Source organism: Caretta caretta, chromosome 5 (assembly GCF_965140235.1).
Source record: "Caretta caretta isolate rCarCar2 chromosome 5, rCarCar1.hap1, whole genome shotgun sequence".
In the NCBI taxonomy this organism is placed as follows: domain Eukaryota; kingdom Metazoa; phylum Chordata; order Testudines; family Cheloniidae; genus Caretta; species Caretta caretta.
In genome coordinates this window covers 109,781,367-109,807,833 of record NC_134210.1, presented here as the reverse complement: position 1 = coordinate 109,807,833, position 26,467 = coordinate 109,781,367, and the positions used below count along the sequence as shown (strand labels likewise).

The 26,467-nt window shown below is 37.1% G+C and overlaps 1 protein-coding gene across 10 annotated transcripts in view; it reads left to right on the top strand.

Annotated features, from left to right (window-relative positions):
* Positions 1-26,467, top strand: part of NFIB (nuclear factor I B) — a 338,695-nt gene that overhangs the window by 284,758 nt on the left and 27,470 nt on the right. For 5 of the 10 annotated variants that reach the window (XM_048849954.2, XM_048849948.2, XM_048849951.2 and 2 more), the window contains exons 7-10: positions 1,959-2,090; positions 4,329-4,513; positions 19,677-19,842; positions 23,516-23,598. In XM_048849954.2, the coding sequence (XP_048705911.1) occupies positions 1,959-2,090; positions 4,329-4,513; positions 19,677-19,842; positions 23,516-23,598 (566 nt within the window). The remainder of the gene's footprint in view (positions 1-1,958; positions 2,091-4,328; positions 4,514-19,676; positions 19,843-23,515; positions 23,599-26,467) is intronic. The other 5 variants (XM_048849957.2, XM_048849949.2, XM_048849952.2 and 2 more) reach the window with 3 other exon arrangements.

Genomic DNA, 26,467 nt, shown 5'->3' with positions numbered 1-26,467 from the left:
TCCCAGCCCAAAGCCAAATGTTTGGTTAATTTTGTCCAATGGCTTTTGTAAAGATGTAACTGCTTTCCCTCTTCCGCAGTAGTGCAAAGGTCCTTGTGCTTAGATGAAACAAGTGTCTTAAGAAATGAAGAAGCTAGTGCAGTCATTTGATCAAAAAATGAAATAATCCTAAAATCATGAACTAACATGCAGATTTTATTATAGGATTATAAAATCCCTATTCCAGACTCATTCACCACACTTAAAGCAATTTTAAAAAAAAGTTTATGTAATTTATCAGATAAATTATATAATCCAAACCTTAACCATTTGTTACTCTTGTCCTTGCTATTTGCTATTAAAAGTAGAAAAATAAAATGTTTGTTATTTCCCTTCAAATAGCACGTTGTTTATTTACATTTCTAAAATGACCAGACGCACCTATGTCATCACTCAGGTGCCTTTGACAATAATATAAAATTATAAGAGATCAGTGTAAACAAAACTTACAGCAACTGTCATAATGTATAATAATACTGAATACCCTTCAACACAGAAATAAAACAATGTCAACGCTTTCCCTGTATACTCCCCTGGACAAAATTTGCTTCTTCAGCAGCTTGCATAAAAAAGATGAGCCTTGCGCTGTGCCCTGGAGGTCCTCAGAGTCAGGCTATTTTGGACCCAAACATATTACTAAAATAGGAGCCCTCAGAGAGAACACCCTGCTATCAGCTTCCCTCTTTTATATCAAGGTGGGTCCAGCTCCGTGGTCTTCACAGATCTCAGCTGTGATAGAAGTCAGGAAGAGGGAATCAGACTCTCAGGTAGAAAGGTCCTAAGCATATGTAAGGTTTTCTAGATCAACACCTTAAACTCAACCCAGATCATAAAGAACTGTCTGAATAAGCTCAAAGTGAGGCACTCTATTTTACAGGGCTGTCCTGCCTTCAACATCCAAGTAAATTTAAGTTGTAGCACCAAATACAACACAATACAGTAGTCTAGTCTGAAGGTGACAAAGGCATGAATGAAAATAGCAAGGTCTGCATAGCAAAGAAAAGGCAGATGCGTTATGGTCCCAATCCAGTATTTATGAATGAGCTTAACTTTAAGCAAATGAGTAGTGCCATTGAGTTCAAGCTGAATCCATACACCGTGGTGATGTATATGCTACAAATATGTGCAATGAATAAATGGGGAAAAGATTTAATTTCAGATTGAAGTACAATAATTAATGTTAATTAAGGTTTCAGACAAAATACAATGTGTTTACTGTTGTTGTAATTTATAATAGCATTTCTTCATTTTTCACGACCATTGTGCTCTCTATGTTAAGAGAGATTTTTGTTGGGATGTAAGCTGGCAGGGAGAGGTGGTAAGGGCCTACTTGGAAAACAGAGAATCTGAATACTGGTGCTTATGTATCCTGCATTTTTAGGAATATCACTGTGCTTTTGGAAGAGATGGATTTCTGTGTTAAAAATAGTAAATACTTTAAAATACTTTTTGTTGTGATTACTCTACATGTGATTGCAGATTTCCGGTAAAAATTACAATAAAATTCCCGTCAGCTAAGTGGATATGGTGTTCTGTAGAATTGAAAAAAGAAAAGGAGTACGTGTGGCACCTTACAGACTAACCAGTTTATTTGAGCATAAGCTTTTGTGAGCTACAGCTCACTTCATCGGATGCATACTGGGGAACTGGTGAGGTCAGGGATTTCTTTACTTTCTTGCTTGTCTGGTATGAAGAGAATGCAATTTCTGTTCTGCAAGCCAAAGACCGGTGAACTGTTGTTGATGCCTATTCTGGAAACCAATAATTTAAAATCAGTCACAGTGGAGTAGGATAACTGAACAGGGACTTATAAAAGTAGCATAAACATAAATAGTGTATGATTTACAAAATGCCGTGTCGTGCAATGGAATAAGAAGCCTCTGGGTTAACATTCCTGTTTTCTTATATTTCCATTGCAGATATGTCTTCTCCTACAATGAAGAAGCCTGAGAAGCCTTTGTTTAGTCCTACATCTCCTCAGGATTCTTCACCGAGACTGAGCACTTTTCCCCAGCATCACCATCCAGGAATCCCAGGAGTTGCACACAGTGGTGAGGGCATACGAAGGAGGAAGAAAACCCTCCATATTTATCTGGTTTCTGTTCCTTTCCCACCCTCTGATAATGATGCATTTATTGAAGTCATTGTTATGGATCTATTCCCATGTATATTACGAATGAAAAGGGAATTGAGTATGTTGCTGAGTTTGGGGTATCCTTGGAGGAATTCTCATTAAAGACAGCTCAGGTAGCCCTTCAGTGCTGTGCAGTGGTGAAGCTAAAACTAACCTGTGAATGAAAGTACATATAATCTCACAGGACAAAATAAGCCCTCCCCCCATTTTTTGCTAACTAGCATATTACATTTACATGCCTTAATAGGATTTTATTCAATGACGTACATAATGGAAGCCTCAAAATTAGAAAAAATGTTGAACACCCGCATTAAAAAATGAATTAGATACTGATGCCTCTTTTGGGATAGATAGATGGGTAGACAGAGCGAGCGAGCCACTATCTGTAAATCTTTTTTTCACCATATACTTCTGTAGATCCACAGTGGAACTCCCTTTGACATTAATGGGAGTTGCATGCATGGGTTAAGGGGAAACTATGGCCCTTGAGCTGTAATGGCTTGTCAAGTATATAGTGTGGACATTTCTAGTATGGTTTTTGTAGGACCCTCTATCTTAACTCCATAGTTTAAATTTTGGCACTGTAGTGTTCTTCCATCGGTGGGTCGTCTGACATTATGTATTATATAATATTCCTTAAACACAATAGGGTAAAGTAAGGAGTATTAAATCAGACTTGAATATTTTTGCTTTTATAGATTTAAAATGCAGTTCTTCTCTCAAAAGTTACTCTTTCATGGGTTTTTTTTCCCCCATCTCCATGACCTCAAGTTCATATTTATTCAGTTTACAAGTGAAGACACATTATTTTTTTCTAACATCCAGCCCATCAAACCCACTCTGGGATCTGAAGTCAATTTCAGCTCTTTCCGATTTGTGGAAGGATTCTACAATCAGAAATTAGTTAATAATACTGCATATGATGCATGAGCCAGAAGAGACTACTTTTTGATGTGCTTTAGTATTTGTAAGCATCTCACAACAACATCCTGCTGCCTTTTTATTATGTGGTTCGCTTTGATTAATCCCCAGCTCAAAAAGTTTAAAATAAAATATATCTTAAAAAATGAAAAAGTAAAAGATCGGAGAGGAGAATTGTAAAAGTACTGGTGCTGCTGCAGCTTAGAATCCAAATTCATTGTACAGAGAGAGAGAGAGAGAGACCTTTAAGTCCCAAGGTGGTAAGCACTTTATAAAATATCTTGGACAGATGCACCGTCCTTCCTAACTAAAATAGAGGCACACCTCTTTTCTCCCATTTCTATCATAGTTAGTCTTTTTCTTTTAATAAAGCACAAAATAAGTGACCTCTAGATGTGTAATAAAGCGTGGAATGTGATTTTTATATATTGTAATAATGTAACAATCTCCACTTCTGGCTTGACGCCTCGGCAGTAACAGGACATTCTGTACATTCCTTTCATTGTGAAAACATTGCTGGTAGTTTAGACATTACTTGTAGTCTATAGATAGAGAAGTGTGTGTTTGTGGGGGCTGGGAAGAAAGATAATGCAAAGAAAATATGTATAGGATAGATCCTTTTTTGTTTGCCAGAGATATTTTCATTGGGTGGAATGGTTTCCCAGGCCCTGAAGTTGAACATTCATTAGCATTTTCACAATGGTCAGCTAATTATTCATGGCATTATTGCCTAGTAATTATTGCTCCCGTCCCCACATGAGACAGGTACAGTACAATGCAGTGAGGAATCACTGTCTGTCTCTGAGAACTCAGTGACTTTGTTCTTCTTTGTTAGATTGCTGTGGAAAAAATGTGGGTTTTACTTATTTATTTACGTATTTGTTTGATTCATCTGGGCTCTTGAGACGAAGACTTTATTACTGAAATATGTTTCCTGCTGGGAAATCATTGTTGCCTTTAAAGAAAAGTTAAATCTAGTGATGATGTAATCCAGAAAAAAACTAAACAAAATGTGGCATTTATGGATTTGGAATAACAGCACTTATCCATTCCCTAGGGCACTGCAGGGAAGGGGGAGGGAATGAGAGGTTGTATTTAAGAATATTGTGGATAAGAAATACATCATGCCAATTCACGACTAACTTTATGTTCTCTCTGTGATACACAGGTAAAAAGTTATGCAAGAAACAGGAAAAGATACTAAATAATTTTCATTTTATTTTATCTTCTCCAGTCATCTCAACCAGAACTCCACCCCCCCCTTCGCCATTGCCATTTCCAGCACAAGCTATTCTCCCTCCTGCCCCATCGAGCTACTTCTCTCATCCAACGATCAGATATCCTCCCCATCTGAATCCTCAGGATACTCTGAAGAACTATGTACCTTCTTATGACCCGTCCAGTCCACAGACGAGCCAGGTACTGTAAAAATAAACAATCCAAAAGAATTCCTATGAAGAATGTGTATCCTCTTGAGTGCTTAGCGCTTAACATATCTCACTAGTCCAGTTACCATAGCACGCTGGGACATTGAACATAAGCGATTCAGCAAGTTTTTCAGTTAAACATGGTTGGATGATGAGGGTTGTTTGTTGGAGAAGATTAGTTATACCCACTCACTGTTGCTTTGTGGAACATTTGTGCTGAATGATCCAGTAGCACAAACAGAATAAAGCCTAATCCCACAATCCTCTTGCACACAGAACTCTTCTGTGGGAGTTCTGTGTGCAGCAGGGCTGCAGGATAGGTAGATAGCTCAAAGGAGTGTGACACTAGGAGAAAAATCACAGTAATTCACACCTCTGATTTAGGTGGTAAAACACAGATGAATTGCTTGCTTCAGGGAGGAACGAGGAATGTGTTAATGTAAACACCAGGCACACAAACAGAACATACAAGTATATTTATAGACAAACTATTAAGATAAACTCTGGCAGGGATATACTTCCAAGGTTTCATAGATATTTAACAATTCATTGCACAGATGTGAAAACACTTCCGTAATGAGTGTCACATAGAACCAGCGTTTTTAGTTTTTTCCCTTTGTAAGGAGCATGCAAAAGCAGTTGTGCTTTTTGGCAGCTATATTGAATCAAACATGTTTCTCTCATGCAAAGTTAATGTGGTTTTCATTAGAGGAATAATTTGTAAAGGACTTTGTTTTTCACAATAGAATCAGCACATAGTATTAACATGTGATCTCTGCTATAAGACAAACTGCAATTGAGCCCTGGTCCGTCAATACTTGGAATATTTCCAATGTCAGTGAAATGTAATCGGTCTGGTTTCTGATTTTGCTGCCTTGTCTAAAATGCTCCTATGAAGACCCGTGTTCTAGGTCACATTATAATATTTTTGAGAGACATTCAGGAGCATAGTTTGTCACAAAATTGCTGAAATGACAGTGTATTCACTCAAAGCATCCCCCCATCAAAATTCTTAAAAGACTGACTTTATCAACTGAGATGAACATGAAGAAATTGTTCTGATAAACATGTTTAGCACAACTGATGGAAGAAAGGTCTTTCAGCATGCATTTCAGGCACTGCAGTGGTAGAACTTCGGACTGAATCAAAGTTTGTATATTGAATAACAGATAAGGCTCCCTTGGGCTGTTCAAAAAGTCATTCTGGTTATTGGGCCCCATTGGCTAACAGTTGGATCCAACTGCAGATTTTTTTCACATTTAAAAAAATATGTTGATGTATAAATTTGCAACTTACTTTGGAAGGAAAAGTGAAAACAGTGTGATTTGTTTTTATTGCTTATAATATTAATGCTAATTAAATCAAACAGTGGAATTGGAGTATGTCAGCTTCAGACTACAAAGTGTTGTCAGTGCATGGATTAAAAGTCTCTCAGTTCCATATAGCATTTTGCTGAAACTCAACTGGGAACAGTGCACACAGGACTTGATTTTAATTTGTGTAAAATTTCCATGAATAACAAAGTCTAATTAAGACATCCATTAAAAGTCCTAAACGTTAATTCAGTGTGGAAAATCTTAGAGTTCTATTAGATTTTTTTTCAAACTGATGTCTTAATTAGACACTATTAAGGGAAAAATTATGCAAATTAAAATCAAGCCCTTAGTGTTATGTATTTCTTTAATTATTCAGCGCTTGTTTTACTTACATTTCAATTTCTTACATATGTTAAAAGGGCAGATTAGGTGATAATCCCTCTAGGTTGTTCCATGTTTTGCTTCAGATTATCAAGGTAAAAATGCAGCTTCTAACTGAAGTATCTCATTCTCTTCCTACCACTTTATGAATGTGCTCTCTTGTGGTTTTAATGTTGTGAAGAGTATTTATTGAGCAGAAGGAGTTATATCAACTCTTTTGCGAGAAGAATCAACTCCCTTTCTAATATCTACAGATATAAAGTTAATCTGTTAATTTGAAGGAGAAGTTTTACTTTGCTGATGCTTTCAGACTAGCAGCAAACTGAAAACATTTCCCATTCTTGTCTTGTTGCATGCTAGAGAATAACAGGTCAAATTGCCTTTAATTTACTTCTTTTGTCACCTTTCAAAACCTTTAGATTAGGGGAATGTTTTTCATTTCATCTGATGTTTGATTTAGTTTCTATGGGGAATGGGTTAAATAACACTGAATATCGTATTCCAATCTTCTACTCCAATGGTTCTTTGCAATTTCTTATTATTAATTATTATTAGGTGTATCACACTTACATTTATTCTTCAAAACTTCCATCACAGATGTATGGTACACTAGAGAATTTGCATGCCCAACCCACCTTTCACTTGTTCACAACTTCAGGATCTCTCCCCTGTAAAACTGTAAAATAGCAAGAATATTTTTTTCTTATGAAAAGAAGCAGCCATCTGGGAACTTTCAGTGACAAAAGAGAATTTTTCTGATACAATGGCATGCTTTGAGCCAAACTAGTTTTTCTTTTCTAAATAAAACATGAATTTTTATTCAAACAAATTTAATTATTATAAAATGCAAAACTACATCTGTAGAAATACCACATCACATTTAATTATACTTTCCCACCTCAAAACATGTTCATTTGGATTTCAAAAGAAGAACTATGATGATAGTCTTATTTTCAGCTTTAGAAATAGAAAGAATGGATACCCTGACAGCATTTACCTATAATGAACTGTTCCTCCCCAACATCTTTCAGTAATACACTAATTTAGATTGTTACGACAAGCAACTGAGATGCCTTGTACTCCCCACAGCAATTTTGAGATTAATTACATTACTGCTGCATCCATTATAGTGAGACAGTCATGCTATTCAATGGAATATTTTAAGTACAATTAGTTTAAAGATATAGAGCTCCCATAAGTTTCCACAGGGGAAAGCAGTGGACAATTTTCTTGACATAATGTTAAATGCTCCAAATTATGTGTGATGAACAGTCAGGAAGTTCAAACAGTCCCTGTAGCTGCAGTGAAAAATGATGCAACAACTGAGGTACCTAAACAAAAGAGAGAGTCCTGGCTCTCTCAATATTCAACTCATATGTGCTTTTTATCATCTCCTCTGACTGGAGAGTAGATAAATAAATATGTTGAACATAGAATGAAATCTCCACTAAGCACCCCTGCCTCCAACAGGGGACTTTAAAACATCCCCAAGATTTCCAGTTCTTCTTGACCTTTAGTTAAATATGTGTTTTTACTAAGCAACTGATTATTTTTTAGCCTTTTTAATATTTGTTTAGGGCACATATGGTGCATTCATGATTATTCTGAAGCGGTGCTAGTCCCTCCATATTTAAGGCCGACACTGACATCATAAGATTGATTTTTCCACCACCATATCTTTACAAAAAACAAACCAAGCCACCTGTATCTATTCTGTCTGTAGTATGCCTATGTTTGTTCAGGGTGTGGACATTTCAATACCCAATTCCCATTAAGCTCAATGAAAAGTGGGCATTCCTATCCTCTAGATGGCTTTGAAAATCTCAACTCGTATGTGTGTGTCCACTCACACATTTTTTTTAAAATGCATTAATAATTCTGAGTGTCATATGGTTAAATCAATATGAAGCATTAAAAATGTACTTCGGTATCCAGTTGGGACAGTGCTGGACAGTTCACAAACCAGAACAAAATGCTCTGCGCAACCCAATAAACCAGGCTAGCTACCCCATAGGCAAGAGGGAATGATTCCTAAATTAACACCAAAAATAGTAAAGAATAGGGGTTAACAGATGCAAAAAAGAAAAGTGACAACAAAGAAAACAATCAAAGAGAATCCTTCCAAAGAACATCCTGGCTTCTGTGAGGTACATCCGGGCTTGGACTGGAGTGTGGGATCTAGGACCCGACAAGGGGGAGGGTCCCAGAGCCTGGATTCCAGCCCAAGCCCAGACGTTTACACTGCAACTTTATAGCGCCCCAGTCCAAGCCCCATGAGCCGGAATCAGATGACAGGGCCAGCCATTTGTGTTTATTGCAGTGTAGACATACCCTTGCAGACCTCTTTTGTTAGAAAGTTTCACGGCTGAGAATCCTAGAATGAGAAAAGCCTGCTTTCATTCTCTTCCATGCTGAACTAAGGGATCGAGAGATCAAAGCTAAATAGGAGTACGTCTAGAAAATGACTCTGATAGTTAGGGTCCGGATTATGAAGGACACTACTGACAAGTAGTAAAACTTCAAACTATTTTTTGGTAAACTGGTAATCACTGCAGATCTCGGAGAGTGAGTGTAACTGAACTCCTGTCTTCAGGAGTAAGGATCTGAACCTGTTCCCATTGAAATCAATGACTTACACTTGGACTAAACTGGAGTCCATGTCAGCTGCTGTTGTCTTATTGGCTAGAAATTCCTGGCAGCAATAAAGGGTGATACTTGTGCTGATTTGAAAATGAGTTTATATAATTTATGGCTCTGGCTTTGTGTGAAGACAGTGACTTCTGAGCTACTAGAGGAGAGCAGCTTCTGGAAGCTGGTAAGGCTGCCTGTTTTCCTGTATTAATTGCTTGGAATATTCTTTCTTTGTTTAATAAAAGATAGACATATTGTTAAGGAACTCCAGGCGGGTGCTTTGTGATTTTTCAATATATAACTGCCAGCAAGTTAGCAGCAAGGATGTTATCTTGTTTGGCTCAGATCTTGTTAGTCTCCAGTTGGGCTAGTTAAAGGATTTCCTGTTTGTTCCAAGGAGAACTGTAATAGAAAAAAGATCAATAAAAGAAAAGTGTGTTCATGTGGGTTTCTTTAGTGCAGCTATGGTCTTTCATTTAGTGATAGCTACGAATTTTGAATCGTCTTGGCCATTTATTTGAATCAGACTTTCCTTGCACAAGACATTGCTGAAGAGGAAAAAGATAGCGTAATATTTTAAATTGTAATTGAGAGGTAAATGTAAAATATTGGCATATCTAAGGTCACCCCTGAAGTCTGGTGACAAGCAGTTTAAATATTTCATTTGCAATTTTAAGTTAGTATTTTTTATATCATTTACTTATGTTTAGTTTATAAAAGCACGAAATTGTAAGTTTCTTGGATGCACATATGCCATTTAACCCAACAGATGTATTTTAAACTAAAGCAAAATATATCTTCAAAGAGACTTCCTTTCCCATACATGCAAACACACATCTGACAGCCTTTAAGGCAAAAAACTAAATAGAGATCGAACTCGCCCCATATCCTAAATGTCAGTGAACTCGGGTTTTGTGTATTTTGGGTTGAGGTGGCCTCATCTAGAATACCTGCAACTAGCCATGTGACATTTAAATCTGGGCATTGTTAGCTCAAGTGTTCCAGCTGATCTTAGCTGTCACAGCAGTGCATAGGGACAGAGGTTCTGTCTCAGACAGACAGAATTCAAGCCATTATAGATCCAATTCAACCCCCAAATTGCTCTCAGAAAGTAATAGGGAGGCAATGCTGTTGGCCAAGAACTGGTTTAACGAGTTTTCTAAGCTAACTCCAGCAAGCAGACAGGCAGCTTCATGTTACACCACCTGAAGCTTGTGTGCGAGATCTCCAGGTTAGCTTAATGTAGAATGCATTTCATTAATCCATTAGGATAATCACAAAGTCTTGGATGAGTGTAGCGTGACCCATAACTGAGAGAACTGATCGTGCATGTATTAGCAGATATAGATGGAAAAAGACATTATTGGCACTGATTCAACCTGTGGTTCCAGGGGACCCTACACATACTTAATTGTACACCTCTCGAACAAACAGTGTTAATTTCCCCTTGAGTTGATACCATCCCATGGTACCTTCAAGATCCTTTTCTGCAGTCCTTTAGCATAACCACTTTATCATATTCAGTAGAGCACTGGGAAAGCAAAGACACCATACCATCAGAGTCTGATGAAACTGAGACTTGTGGCTGTGTCTTCCATGTGGTAATGGCATTGCAGCCATATCATCTCACATAGACGTTGGACTCACATATACGTTGAACAGGACAAGTGACAGAACAGAACATGAGTATGACTTGATTGAAAAATCTCTAACATTTTACAAGGTGAGGCCTGTACCATATGTGTAAAAGAGGACGTAGAAAACCAGAAGAGCTATTTCCTTTCCCTTATAAAATTTTTGGAAGAAGGCAGCACCCATTGTGTGTATTCCAGAGCAGACCTGCACAGGCCCATCAACAGAGACTATAAAATAACTGTGAACTCCTGGATGGCTGTGGCCAATATCCAGTTTTTAAGAAAGGATCCATTTGATCGCATAGCAGAGAAACCTCAGTTTGCAAAACTGGATCTGTCTGAAGCTTATCAGTAAATGGAATTCAACCCGGTCTTGCAAATCTTTATATCCTAGGGTTTTGCATTGATGTTCATCACTGTACTGTCTGTGCCCAACCATTAAAAGGGGTTGTTCCCTTAGAATAAGTTTCCCTGTAGAATGGCTAGTACTCCAGCTGTATGTCAAAACATAATGGATCAATTATGACAGAGATTACATGGATTGTTCAATTATTTAGATACTACACTTGTAAAAGCAGTAATGAGGCAACATATCTGAGAAGCCTGGTGTTTCTGCTGAAGAGTTTTTGTTTGGAATGCAGGTGAAAAATGAGATATATATTGTTCTCCAGACTTAATCATTAGCTTGGGTCATATGATGTATATGGAAGGCTGAAAGTCTCTTTCTAAAATACCTAAAAGTGGTTTCCAAAATGCCTATACCTATGAAGGTCATGGAATTAAGATTTTTTTTCTAGCCCTGGTTAATTACTTCAAAAAATTTCTACCAAACTTCTCTTCAGTTATAATTCCAAGGATACAATTATTTTAAAGGAGTCCAGGAGAGCTGGCTGTATTTTAAAGACTCCTTATTGAGGTTACAGGGACAAACCATCCCGATGTATAGAAAGAATAGTAAATATGGCAGGCGACCAGCTTGGCTTAACAGTGAAATCCTTGCTGATCTTAAACACAAAAAAGAAGCTTACAAGAAGTGGAAGATTGGACAAATGACCAGGGAAGAGTATAAAAATATTGATCGGGCATGCGGGAGTGAAATCAGGAAGGCCAAATTACACTTGGAGTTGCAGCTAGCAAGAGATGTTAAGAGTAACAAGAAGGGTTTCTTCAGGTATGTTAGCAACAAGAAGAAAGTCAAGGAAAGTGTGGGCCCCTTACTGAATGAGGGAGGCAACGTAGTGACAGAGGATGTGGAAAAAGCTAATGTACTCAATACTTTTTTTGCCTCTGTCTTCACGAACAAGGTCAGCTCCCAGACTGCTGCACTGAGCAGCACAGCATGGGGAGGCGGTGACCAGCCCTCTGTGAAGAAAGAAGTGGTTTGGGACTATTTAGAAAAACTGGACGAGCACAAGTCCATGGGGCCGGATGCGCTGCATCCGAGAGTGCTAAAGGAGTTGGCAGATGTGATTGCAGAGCTGTTGGCCATTATCTTTGAAAACTCATGGCGATCGGGGGAGGTCCCGGACGACTGGAAAAAGGCTAATGTAGTGCCCATCTTTAAAAAAGGGAAGAAGGAGGATCCTGGGAACTACAGGCCAGTCAGCCTCACCTCAGTCCCTGGAAAAATCATGGAGCAGGTCCTCAAGGAATCAGTTCTGAAGCACTTAGAGGAGAGGAAAGTGATCAGGAACAGTCAGCATGGATTCACCAAGGGCAAGTCATGCCTGACTAATCTAACTGCCTTCTATGACGAGATAACTGGCTCTGTGGATGAGGGGAAAGCAGTGGACGTGTTGTTCCTTGATTTTAGCAAAGCTTTTGACACTGTCTCCCACAGTATTCTTGCCAGCAAGTTAAAGAAGTATGGGCTGGATGAATGGACTATAAGGTGGATAGAAAGCTGGCTAGATTGTCGGGCTCAACGGGTAGTGATCAGTGGCTCCATGTCTAGTTGGCAGCCGGTATCAAATGGAGTGCTCCAAGGGTCGGTCCTCAGGCCGGTTTTGTTCAATATCGTCATTAATGATTTGGAGGATGGTGTGGACTGCACCCTTAGCAAGTTTGCAGATGACACTAAACTAGGAGGAGAGGTGGATATGCTGGAGGGTAGGGATAGGATACAGAGGGCCCTAGACAAATTAGAGGATTGGGCCAAAAGAAATCTGATGAGGTTCAACAAGGACAAGTGCAGAGTCTTAGGACCGAAGAATCCCATTCACTGCTACCGACTAGGGACCGAATGGCTTGGCAGCAGTTCTGCAGAAAAGGACTCAGGGGTTACAGTGGACAAGAAGCTGGATATGAGTCAACAGTGTGCCCTTGTTGCCAAGAAGGCCAATGGCATTTGGGATATATAAGTAGGGGTATTTCCAGCAGATCGAGGGACGTGAGCATTCCCCTTTATTCGACTTTGGTGAGGCCTCATCTGGAGTACTGTGTCCAGTTTTGGGCCCCACACTACAAGAAGGATGTGGAAAAATTGGAAAGAGTGCAGCGGAGGGCAATAAAAATGATTAGTTTCAGAGTAACAGCCGTGTTAGTCTGTCTTTGCAAAAAGAAAAGGAGTACTTGTGGCACCTTAGAGACTAACCAATGTATTTGAGCATGAGCTTTCGTGAGCTACAGCTCACATCCGATGAAGTAAGCTGTAGCTCACGAAAGCTCATGCTCAAATAAATTGGTTAGTCTCTAAGGTGCCACAAGTACTCCTTTTCTTTTTGCAAAAATGATTAGGGGACTGGAACACATGACTTACAAGGAGAGGCTGAGGGAACTGGGATTGTTTAGTCTACGGAAGAGAAGAATGAGGGGGGATTTGATAGCCACTTTCAACTACCTGAGAGGGGGTTCCAAAGAGGATGGATCTAGACTGTTCTCAGTGGTAGCAGATAACAGAACAAGGAGTAATGGTCTCAAGTTGCAGTGGGGGAGGTTTAGGTTGGATATTAGGAAAAACTTTTTCACTAGGAGGGTGGTGAAACACTGGAATGCATTACCTAGGGAGGTGGTGGAATCTTCTTCCTTAAAAGTTTTTAAGGTCAGGCTTGTCAAAGCCCTGGCTGGGATGATTTAGTTGGAGATTGGTCCTGCTTTGAGCAGGGGGTTGGACTAGATGACCTCCTGAGGTCCCTTCAAACCCTGATATTCTATGATTCTCAAAGGAATTTTACTTGGGTTTAGACTGAAAAGATATTTGGTATCTGGTATCTGTGAGCATAATTTGCACATTCATCCCGAGTTAGACCTGCTGTTAGGATGTGATGCCTGACTGGCAGGTACAGGCATAGCCATATCTTCTAAACTGAATGTGGGATTGAAAGGCCAATCACTTTTGCTTCCAGAAACTGAGATAAAGCAGAGAAAATAACATCCTCAGATAGAAGAGAGGTCTTCAATGTTATTAAATTTGGATTTGAGAAATTCTAGGAGATTCTGTATGAAAGGAGGTTGACATTCATTACAGACTATTAATCTCTGGGTAAAATTCCTGTACAGAAAATCAGGATGTTACAGGTACATCCTGATTTTAGAAGGTTTTGGGATATAGACATAACCTTCATAAATACAAATTTAAGTTTCTGTTCAGATTTTGGGTATGGAACTAGGGGCAGATACATATTTAAGTAGTACCAGTAATCAGATATTTGAGGTTTGGCAAATCTGAGTTTACCGTTAGCAATTGCTATATTTTGTAGGCTGTGATTTACTCCAGTGACATCGGGTACAAGTCATAGGAACTCTGTTGCATTATCCCAATTTATTTTGTGCGGTGTATTTTTACTTGTAAAATATTAATTAATTAGAATCTCTTTTGTGATAATTTTCTACTACTCCAAAAGAGGTTATATTGGAACCTGAAAATGACCCTGTCTTTTAAGAACAAACAAAACAAACCTGTGGATCTATTGAATGATGTAGCACAAATATTTTGAATGGTCCTCGGCTCAAGTCATATGCAGTTCAAATAAATAAGTTCACAGTAATAATGGGCTTTCAATATGGTGATACCAAAAATCTTGCTAACCACATTTTTGGTAGAACCAAAAGAGTCAAAATAAAAACAGTTTGCACAAGCTTTTTTTTTTTTGGTGGCCAAATATTGATCAGGCTATAGAGATAGTGACTGTATATTGTGATCTGTGCAAAAGACCCTAAATACAGTGGCCTCTGTATCCTGCCATCTCAGTGAGCTTAAAACTCATGGCAGAGAATTTATAACAACCTCCGGAGAAAGAAAAGCAAATATTCCTGATAAGAGCAATAGAAACTCAAGGTGGCCAGAAGTAATAGACACAGGTTAGACTAGGCTGTTTGAAGCAGGTAAGCCTCTGATCATACAGGTTTTATTTATACCATTCTTCTTTAATAAACTAATGTCTTTCTGTGATAGCTGCCAACTTGTGCTCCAGGAGCTAAACTTTCATTTAAAATGTTGCTAGTGTTGCAATTGCAAAGATAACCTTAAAAATGTGAACTCGGTGTAAAGTAATGCAATGATTTCAGTATGAGTCTGCCCTCAGGCTGAAACAATAGCTTTGAGAGCACTCTGAGCTGAGAGCACTAAGACCTGTTTATCTTAATACGTTAACTCTGAAACCTAATTATGACCATTTAACCATCAGCTTTGTTAATTTTTTTCACTGCTGATCACAGCATGAGAGGAAAAATGGGGAGATAATAAATGGCATCATATTCTGACATCATAGGCGGGTGGGTTCTTGGGTTGTAGACAGAACTTGTGACACTACATTCACTTTTTTCCCTATTGGACTCTGGTAGTATATTTCAGTATTTTCCATGAGGCAATGATCCTTAATTATCAGATGGTGGTCCTTAATTCAAACCTGAAACATTTCAGAATTATTAAAGAAGGATGGTATAAATAAAACCTATATGATCTGGTTCTTACCTGCAGCTAAGATTAGACCAAACTTTAAATAAGTAAAAGAAGAGGTTAAACACTCAGGTTGGTACTGAGCCATCATGTAGCAATTTTTTTTATCTTTATTGCCAAATAATAACACACTAAACCCTAGCTAAGTAATCTTTGCAATGCCAGTTTTAAATCATATTTTCTGATGTACAGTCATTAATAGCAAAGCAAGTGTAAGAAAAACAAGTAGAAAAATGTGAAAGCAGAACATTTTTGAAGCACCAAGAAAACAAGTATTGGAGATTACAGGAATCAGAGAGTAGAAAGAGGAATGAATGTAATTAAAAAGTACTTGGGTCAATGGTGTATATTGTGATTGTAAATAATAACATTATTAAGAGACATGTAAATCAGTTATTATTGCTTGTAAATGAAATGTTATCAGCGTCTTAAATATTGGAAATGCCATCTGAGTGAAACGTGAAAAAAACAGTTTTATCTTCCCCTAATTTTGGAGGCTTTGTTTCCTCCATTGGACAATACAGAGCTTCAACCTGCATTGCATTGGGCCTGCATCAGCATCTATGTACAATACAGATGCTATTACCGGCAATATTTGCCACTTGAGAAATTTATAAACAAAAATAGAAAGTTACTTAGGATTGTTAGGGTTAAATGCCAGCTACAGTGAAGTCAATAGCAAATGTCCAATCGACTTCAGTGGGTATGTCTACCTGCTGCCGGTGACGGCGAGTCTCAGAGCCCTGGTCGACTTGGGCTCAGGGGTCTTGAGCTATGGTGCTAAAAATAGCTAAGTAGACATTCAGGCTTTGACATTCAGGCTCTGAAGCCCACTCCGCTCCTCTATCAACCTAGGCTCTAAGACTCATGGGGGGGGGGAGGGGGCTGCCGCTCGCTGTGTAGATATGCCCTGCGAGGCCAGGATTTCACTCTTAATTGACTGGTGGGTGAGGGATGTGTGCTGTGTTAATTTTGTGTGTGTCATCTAGGTAAATTATTGCTTATTGGAGAATAAATATTAAATATGTGCTTTTCACATTCTTTAATTCAGCAAAGAAAGGGTTCATTTTCTTGGACCATCTGCACAAGGACTAAGCTGGAGTCCATGTGAGCTGTTGCATTCCTGTTGTCCAGAATCACTAGGGAACAGTAAAAGGTGATACATTGTTGCACATTGTGCTGGACTCCAGCTGTGTCCATTTAATTAAGTTGAGTCTGGTTTTGGATGCAGAGCTGCTTTGGAAGATGATGATACTGGCTGTTTTAATCCATAAATTCCTGGGAATCTTTTTTTTTTTATACTAAAAGTAAAGCACTTTTAGTAGACAATTGAAGTGGTTTCTTTTTGATTCTTCAATACATAACAGAAACCAAGTCCTAAAAGGTAACTCTGCCCCCCACAGATCCTTAACTCCATCCAATAGCCACTAAAAAGAACTCAAACCACACTAATCCTGTCCATCAGGCGATCTGTACAATCCACACATTACTGAGTATGGTATTTAACCTCTTTCACCAAATTTTAAAAAGAAAAAAAATTTATAATAATGAGCAATGTGTGATTATAAGAATTTTCAGTCTGTGGGGACGAGCTTATTTTACCATCTGGCTGTGGTTTTATGGGTTATGAATGATCATGTATACCTCATGAAAATGCTACATATATCACACATTGCCCAATGGCATATATTATTTCTATATATACTACATATGTGGTGGTGAATCAGTGTGGCAACTATGGATAAATTGTATTTGTCAAACACCTTTCATTGTTTCACTTGCACTCTGACCACCAATCCATTTCTACCAGGAAGACTTATAACAATCCAAACTGTGGAACAGCTTCTGACAGCCTGTATATTTTAAAAAGAAAAATAAAAGAGAGAAGCAGCCAGATAATTTTTTCTTTTCCCCACAAATATGGATTTTCCTGTCAAAATTACACCATTCAGCCCTCAACTGTTTTAAGGTCTGATATATTGCTATCTTTTGGAGCTAAAAATAGCTTCTAAATACCTACTTTCCAGTGGGTTGCAGTACGTGATTCTTGGGAGATCCCAGTATTTAGGACCTTAAAGCATTATAGATGGAAAAGTTATTTTAGGTATTTTGTAGAGGTTTCTGAAATTCTGTTACAGTTTTCCTTTATCTCCAAGGCCTGTACTTTTGTATTTATGGTAATTAAGATACCTGATTTTACAGGCCAAGGGATATTTAAATAGTACTTATAAAAATAAAACTATCTAAAATATTGCTAAAATGGGGGTCGGGTGGTTGGTAAAATATATGACATATGCAGAATGTATGATAGTGTGGTGTGATATAAAGGTTTTATTGGTACTGGTGGAAAGACCTGTGTAACTTATTTATGGGTTCACCATTCGTAAGTAATCTGGCTATCCAATCAGATGGTGATTAAATCTTTATACCACATCATTATGTATTCAGTGTATATCGTCTTGTATATATTAATGTGGTGACCCTTTTTCCTTTAAAATTCATATCACAAGGGTTGAACAGATTTATGAGGGGGAAAAAGACCTATCCAGTTGCTGAAAGTTTGATACAATAGAGAGAAAATATATGGAATACCATCAATGTGTTTTCAGTACAGAAGAACCTTTCATCCCTGTGAACTACTGCCTTCTTAATTTGAAACTGTTTTTAGACCTGAGATTAGCAGTATATATTTGTCTATTTTCTCATTAGTAAAGGCCCACACATCACAACAGAAGAATAAATCCTATAGTAGCTGGATCTTACAGAACTATATGTCAGATCGTCCTTTTTTTCATAGCCTTGCAATATGCAAGTACAATATGGTCATGGTTAAGAGAGAATTTAAATTTGCTTCATTTAGTGGAGTAATTGATCAGCCACTTGTCATTAATGTAACATTTTTCCTGTTGCTTTTCATCATAGAACCATAGAATTTACAGCTAGAAATAACCTACTAGATCAACTAATGAACTTCCCTGTCAATGCAGAATCGGTCTCTATTTGTACATATTTGTCCAGTCAATATTTACTAGTGTTTGTTTAGTCACTCTAGTTTTAAAAGTCCAAAAGGAAAAAGCCCCCAGCATCTCCCTTGGGAGACTGTTCCATAGTTTAATAGATCATACTGTCAGGAAGTTTTTCCTGACTTTTTTTTTTTTTTTTTTTTTAACATTTCCTCTTTCTTTATTTCCTTCCATTACCTCCCAGATTATACTTCCAAATAATTCCTCATCATCATCTGTGTTTACATCCTGCACCTATTTGTAGTTGTCATGACAACCAGTAATTCTTGCCTAGCCAAGCTAATCATATTTGCCTCTTTTAACCTTTCCTTGTAAATCAGTCCATCCAGATCCTTTAACAACCTATATTTCTCTCTGATTTGTCAGTATCTTTATGATAATAAATTGCCCAGACATTTATGCATTATATTTGTTATGTACTTTAAGAGCTCTTTAAAATTCACAGAAAAAATCAACAGTTTCAGTCTAAATGTTACCAGCTGACATTTTTGGTTTATTATTATTTACACTTAGAATATTTAGGGCCAAATTTAGCTCTTGGGTAAATGAGCACATTGCTCAAAGAACGTTGCCAAAGTTGGGTATATGTGTGTGCTGAAGGTAGAATTTGACCCCGATTGTGTCATAGGTCTAAATTCAGAGTACCTTTTGTACATCCTGTACATCAATCCGTGTAAAGTGTTGATTTGGCTCATTATACTCCTGAAATGTACAGAATTCACACTTTTCAATCCTATGTGAAAGGGACATATTCTGGTGGGCCTGGGGCCAAATGGCAGCATCTACACATTTTAGCACCTCCTTCTCGGCCCCCTTATGCAGCCTTCCCTGCTTTTATTACTCAGACTTCAGGCATGTGCAGAAAGCAAACAGCTGTGCGCTTGTTCTGTGTATATTCCCCAGCCAGCCAGAATACTGGCCCTTGCTAAGGCAGCTTTTGCAGTGTTAGTATGTGTTTTAGTTAAATGCTTCAGGCTCTGTGCTTAATCCTACTATGTGAGCAGCACTACTATTGTAAAATACTTTTATGAAAATCATACCAAGAATGAAATAAAACTGATCAGAAGGTTACTGTGAGTTAAATGTATGGGGCCTATTGTGTTGTCCACTAAATATACTATATATAGATATATTAGTTTATAACAATTACTTAACCTGGCACATAGATACAGTGGTGATGGGCATTCTACAAAACCCTTCAAGACACTGGTAGATTTGTTTTTAAACACAATGTGTATATTTTACAAGGCATTGTTTTGGTTTTGTTTTGTAGCCTAACAGCAGTGGTCAAGTAGTAGGGAAAGTGCCTGGCCATTTTACTCCAGTTTTGGCACCCTCTCCCCATCACAGTGCGGTGAGACCTGTGACTCTGACCATGACAGATACTAAACCCATCACTACATCCACTGAAGGTGAGGCATCTTCACCTACAGCAACCAGTAAGTATTTCTCTAGGAAACAAAAAATGTCCATCAGAGGTTCAAGACGATTTTAAATTAAGGCCAAAAAAAGGTGCCTTTTCCTACTATTTGACCAGGTGGATGCTCATAATTTATTCTGAGAGCAAGCATGATCTGACCACACAGCTTTTCTCCCTCAAATTTTAGCCATAGCATCATGTTATATGAACTGATGTTTGTGACATGACAATCAAAATCTAAAGGGAAAAGCATATTTATTTGAGCACCGCCCATCGAGAAAGAACGAAACACGATTGTTCATCTAAGGTGGACATTGTAATGACATTGAGAAGCACACTCAGACTGCAAGATTTCAAATAAACCACACTTGGATTTCAAAACGAGATTAGATAATTGCTCCTCAATGAGCTTTCCTACAGAAATCAATCTTTGTTACAAAACATACTGAATCAGAGCTATGATAATTGCATGTCTATATAGGTTGTGTTAGCAAAAAATAAAATGATACAGCATACAGCAAAGGAAATTTTAATTCACTGCCCTTGATTCTACAAGGGTTGGCTTAATTGCATTTGCTTTTGTAATGCCTCAAAAGTTTTGAGTACCTTTGTACAATATGCTCAGCACCATATTATTCATCCTGTTATCTTCAATGGAATTGCAACCATGGAAGTATGTGCAATGTACATGCTAATGTCATTTGATCATTTCTATTTTGGATAATCATTTCATGTCCAGTGGTATCCAAAGGGTTAATTTTTATCTAGCTTCTACACTTTTGTTAACAAAGCTGGGTAAATATGGTTCCTGACCTTTTAGGTCTTTCGAGGGCCAACATTACTTGATACTGATGAATGGCAACATTTTTAGAAAATAGTCCTGATCAGACTATTTAGAAGAAGATCTCTCAGCTGAAATTTCTGTCTTCCAAAGGGCAGTTAGAGCCTAAATTATGTGTAAGCCAAACCAAACAAACAAAAAATACTTAACATGCAGAAAATAATATGGTTTTCTGTAGGGTCAGTTACACTAAAATGGATCATTTTAGCCACGTTAGGTATTAAAATTGTGAGTGTGGTCTCTAGACATTGCATTAGAATTAATCAAGCCTGTAAATCATATATATATTTTTAGGTATTTGTTATCTTAAGATTGTATTTTGTAAAATGAAATAGATATTCAAATGAATTAGAGCAAGCGACACATGAGGGGGAAACTGCATAAGTATCTATTACAAAGAGTTTTTTCCACTGAATGCATCCAATGAAATGAGCTGTAGCTCACGAAAGCTTATGCTCAAATAAATTTGTTAGTCTCTAAGGTGCCACAAGTACTCCTTTTCTTAAAGAGAAATAAGTGACTCCTAAAGATAATCTGGGTAAACACCATTGTTTAATTATAAACTGATTAATAATTATATTGATAGGATTATGGAAATATTTTAGCTATTCTTTTGGGATAGCAAAAGAGGCTTCTAGGTGGACTAAAAGTTGGAGTGGATTAACACTCTCTGCTGGTTTTCGATGCAAATTTTGCTCCTTTGAGGTGCTGCTATTTCTGGTATGTTCAGCAACAAACAAGAAGTTAATGCTCTAGCCTTTCACCTCAGGGTGGGAAAGGAACCTTGGTTCAAATTTGGCTTGGATTATTGGTAGTTTCATCCTAGTTCCTGTTTGTCGAGATCACACAATGTGGCACAATTGTCTGTCTGTGCTCAAGAGAGACCATGGCCTGGAATAGCAGGGGAAGGGAGATCAAGTATGATACCAGAACTGCGGGAAGAAGCTTGCACTCTACCTGCCCACATTATGGCCTAGTTTAAGGAGTCTTTTTAGAAAGAAACTGACCTTATTTGTCCACTAATAATTATACAGGTATTTAAGGGTGAAGCCTGGGAATTTCAAAAGAGCCTAAAGGAATTAGGCACTCAGTTTTACTGAATTTCAGTGGAACTGGAGCACCTACCTCTCTTATGGTCCTTTGAGATGAGGCCTCTTTCTGCATGCAGAACATCTCTATCACTAATGCATGTAAATGAAAAGTGTTTATGAGCAAGTCCAATTTAAGTGTGCAAATTGTATGTACAAGTGGTAGCACACAAACATTACATGCACAAGTGACTAGATAACAAAACAAACAAAAACTGAAGGATGGTATCCTTTTGCTGGCAATACATAAAGCCGTCACTGACCTTAATATTTATGCTCTCATGCCAAGGGGCTTCACACATGGGGGAGAATTTGGCCCTAATAGTTTTTTAAAACATTGCAAATTTATTTTTAATAAACAATGAATTGCAGAAGACAATGTTTTGTTGGGCAAATAAGTTCCTGCAGATATTGCTTAAACATAATATAAATGCTGTCATTGTTTCTGTTTAGTCAGTTTCGACCTATTTGGCATATAAAATCAAATGATTACCACTGGCTTCATTCTGAAATACAACAAATGAATTGTTCAGAACTAGACAGAACAACAGACTTTGATAACATTTCTGTCAAGAAACTCTAGGGTCTGGAACCATGATTTATTTCTAATATCTGATCCATTTCTATGGCAATCTCTCAGTGAAAGCTGTTTACTATAAAAAGCCATATTAAAATATCCTCAGAAATTCAGAAAGTTTTATGTATTTGCTGTATAATTTTAACCTCAAACAGCCAATTAGCTAAAAACTCTATCCACCTTCCTCACTCTGTTCTCAGTCTTCATATCCATTCCATTTTGGCAGGTCTGCTTTGACCACCAGCAAAGGTGTCAGTTGTGATGATGATTGTTGCAATATGGTCATCTACACACTATGAAGTGGAGTGAGACCACATAGGCCACTAAGAGCCATGAGGGGGTAATGACTTTCAGTCGCTACTGATCTCAGCCAGATTTGAATGGTGCCCTACAGGTGAAAGGTTCTATAACCCTTTACCAATCTCTTGAGCCACCCAGTCTCCCCCCCGATTTTTCTAAGCTTCTGCACCACAGAAGGCTAAAAGAGCTTTTAATGAATTAGCTCTAAGTGAATGCTATTTTCTGGTGTGTAAAATTATGCTGCGCAGCAAAAGTTAACTCCCTTCTCTGGTTAGTGCTGATCACATTGTATCCTTCTTCCAAAGGACTGTAAAGATTAATTTCATGCCACATAAGCAAATCAAGCTTTAAGTCTCAGTTTTAAATAATTAACCACTTTTCCGAGACAAATTTGTGACGGGCGTTCACAAATAGAAGAATCAGTGTAAATTAATAGGTGGTTGTTCTCTCGCTCCTACCCGCGTAACTCCATTGACTTCATTTATTGGACGTTTATATTAGTGTAGCTGATGTGTATTTGTATAAGTAATATAAATTGGAGGTCCATAACTGAGACCCATAACAGTTTAAAATGTAGTGCTCCTTTAACTATTTGTAAAATTCTGCAACCAGAGGAATTATTATTCTAACTACAAGCCTAATTCTGACCTCAGATTCACACATGCAGCTTCCATTGAAGTGGATGGGAATTGAACATGCTGTGCACCTAAGGGCTGAATTTGGCCCTATGTTTTTTTTTGCATTACTGATAAAAGAAATCCACAGACACTTCCTATACATTGCAAATCATAACTCTGGATCTCTCATATCTGTACTGTACGTGCACAGGGTAATAATTATGACAGGTCGCTATTTTTATCAATGTGTTTTGTTCTTCCTTAATCAGCCTACACAGCCTCAGGCACATCCCAAGCCAACCGATATGTGGGACTAAGCCCAAGAGACCCATCCTTCCTACACCAGCAACAGGTGGGCAAGTTTCACATAGGTGTAATAATCTAGACAAGCTTTTGCAGTAGTACCTTTCTACATGCTGCCACTGACATCTTGGGTTAGAATGGGATCCTAATGGTTTCAGTATATGTCATATGAAGACTAGATATGCTAAAGACAAAAACCCCTCTAAAAATATTAACATAGCATATGCTTTTGTTTCTTAGATTTGTGCCATCTTAAGGAACTTTTTATAATGCCTCTTTACATTATTTTATTTTTGAACAACTTAAAAGTAGATGCTAGAATTGGATATTAAGAATATGTCTGTATAAAGTGTGCAAGGGATAAAACTGAGAACTCATTTCAAAACCAATAAAAAATTAAACAAAATTAAACAGTACAAATTATGATTCTCAAACTATTTCATATTTTCCAGATGTTTGTAAGCCTACATTTCTGCATTTTAGTTCCAGAAGATGAGTTATAAAACCAAATTCTCAATGTAACACATCGTCATTCCTAGTTTAATAGGTTTAAATTGGTTTGCTGATTTCAGATGTGATAGACACATTTTTGTTCTAGTTTCTTACATCATTTATGTTTCAAGTAGCATTTTAAATTTCACATCTCATTAATGCTGTAAATTTAATGCAAATGAAGTGTTTACACAAACTGTGAAAATATACAGCTGAGATTAATGGTGGTTTATAAACAAATTAGCCGCAGTCAATAGCAGGGCCATACAAATACAGAAATCCCGCATTGCTAGTAACAGTATAACACAAAATCAGACACTTTAGAACGTAAATATATTTTATGATGTGTGTATGTGCTGCTCCCAGATCTTGACAGCAGAGGAGTTTGAAATTAACAGCATGTAAAATGTTACAAATTAAAAATTGAATATGGCAGGAAGAAAAGGGCTATTAAGTAGTTCTTATTATTTATTGCACTGTATTTTTTCTCAGGCTTGAGTTCCTATCCACAGTTGGTACTCATGCCTGTTTCGTTTTATCCTACATGCTCTGTGTTTGTTGTAACATAGCTAAACTGTGCTGCATTTGAACTCCTAACCCTACCCACTCCAAGGCCAAGATGGCTGTATGTATATATTAAAGATCACCACATGCAGAATTCAGAGAAAATCATAAAGATGATAGTTTAAGATCTTTGACATTTTGCCAGCTTTGTTAACCAGTAAGACACAACTGAAAACATTTGTACATAGTTACGAAAATACCAAATAACAATTAGTTGTTTTTACCAACCATTGGCTTTTCACTAAATTTTCTGATATTTTTCTTTTTTCACCTCTCCAGAATTGTTGTAATATAAAATGTGTTATAATTACAATAGTGTGGTTCTATTTGACAAATGTACAGTAAATGTTCATTGTATTTTTAAACATATACAAGATTTATAGGTTTAAAACTTGCTTTTTTAAAAACCATTGCACACATTTTCTAAAATACTTTTGCTGTGAAATTTTAAAAATTATTTCATAAGTCTCTGACATCCAGTTAAGTTTGGGATTTGCAAAAGAAATTTAAATGTATTTTATTTTAATTTATTGCTTCTCTTCAACACCCTATTTTTCTACAAATTTGCTCGTTAATACTTTTTGCTCTCAAGAACATTCAAAAAGTTATACAAACTATTTCACATCCCTAGAAGGTACTGGCAGCCAGCTTAATTTTCTTGTATCTCCTGTATATTTTTTGTCTTTATAATATATTTTAAGAATAAGTTTGGATAATTTCAGCAGTCTCATTAAACATGTGACCAAAATATTCAGGAAAAAAGTAATCTTACATGTTTTGTGCATGGACATTTATATGTTAGTTTCAACCCTGGAAAATATGTGTTGATTCAGTGCCACTGTGTGAATTTAATATTCTAAAGTAGAGAGTTTTATAATGTCAATATTTGTTGTTTATTTAAATGTACCAGTATTTTACATATGTGTTATATAGTAGTAGCCCTATAGTATAGTGAAAAAGTATATAATAGATTAATCACTGCCATTATTCTCTATTCGATTTTAAATTACGTATGATTGTATATACGTGTGTGTGTGTGTGCGCACGCATGCACACATGCCTGCTTACATACATATATATATATAAAATAAAAACAATTAGGTAATAGTTGGTACTGTTGCATGCATTGAAGGAACAAAGAACTTTAACCACAAACTAAGCTTTTTAGCAGCAGATAAATACGAATACATGTATACATAAGTGCAGAATATATAAAATAATTTTCTCATGAGTTAGTTGTTACCTTCATCCTCTTAAATCCTAAAAGGCTCTCAGAGATGACAATGCCATACATGTTCATTATCCAGAAAAAAACCCCACCAGAAATTGTCTAAATGACTTCAGTAGATAAAGGTTATCCTTTGGTAAGGCAGAAATGAGATTGATTTACTACGTCCTTTCATTACTTTACAACAATTTAAAAGAGAGCACTTTTCTTGTGGCAGGTTCTGAATGCATTTAGTTTAAAGCAGCCTATGATGAATGAAAAGGAAAATCAAGGGGTACATGAAATAAAGGCAATCAATCATTTTATATTAGCTGAGAGAAATTCTAAAGTAGAAAGCCAGTGGTTTTAGTTCCAGAGAGATCTTTTAAACATCCACTGTACCCTTTAATACACATTGACCTCTTAAGAATAAATATTGTCACAGGTAGGTTCTTTTACTTTGTTGGAGGGGCTTTATAGAGATTTATTCTCTCAAGTTATGAGAAATATTGATGTGTATTATTGAGTGCTTTTTTTGTTGTTGTTTAAAAAGAACCGCAATGTATCCTATATAAATTATAGTAACAACCATAAATTTAAGCTGTATGTTATTTTGTGACTCTCTCTTATAAATAGTCTTTCAACAAAATAAAAT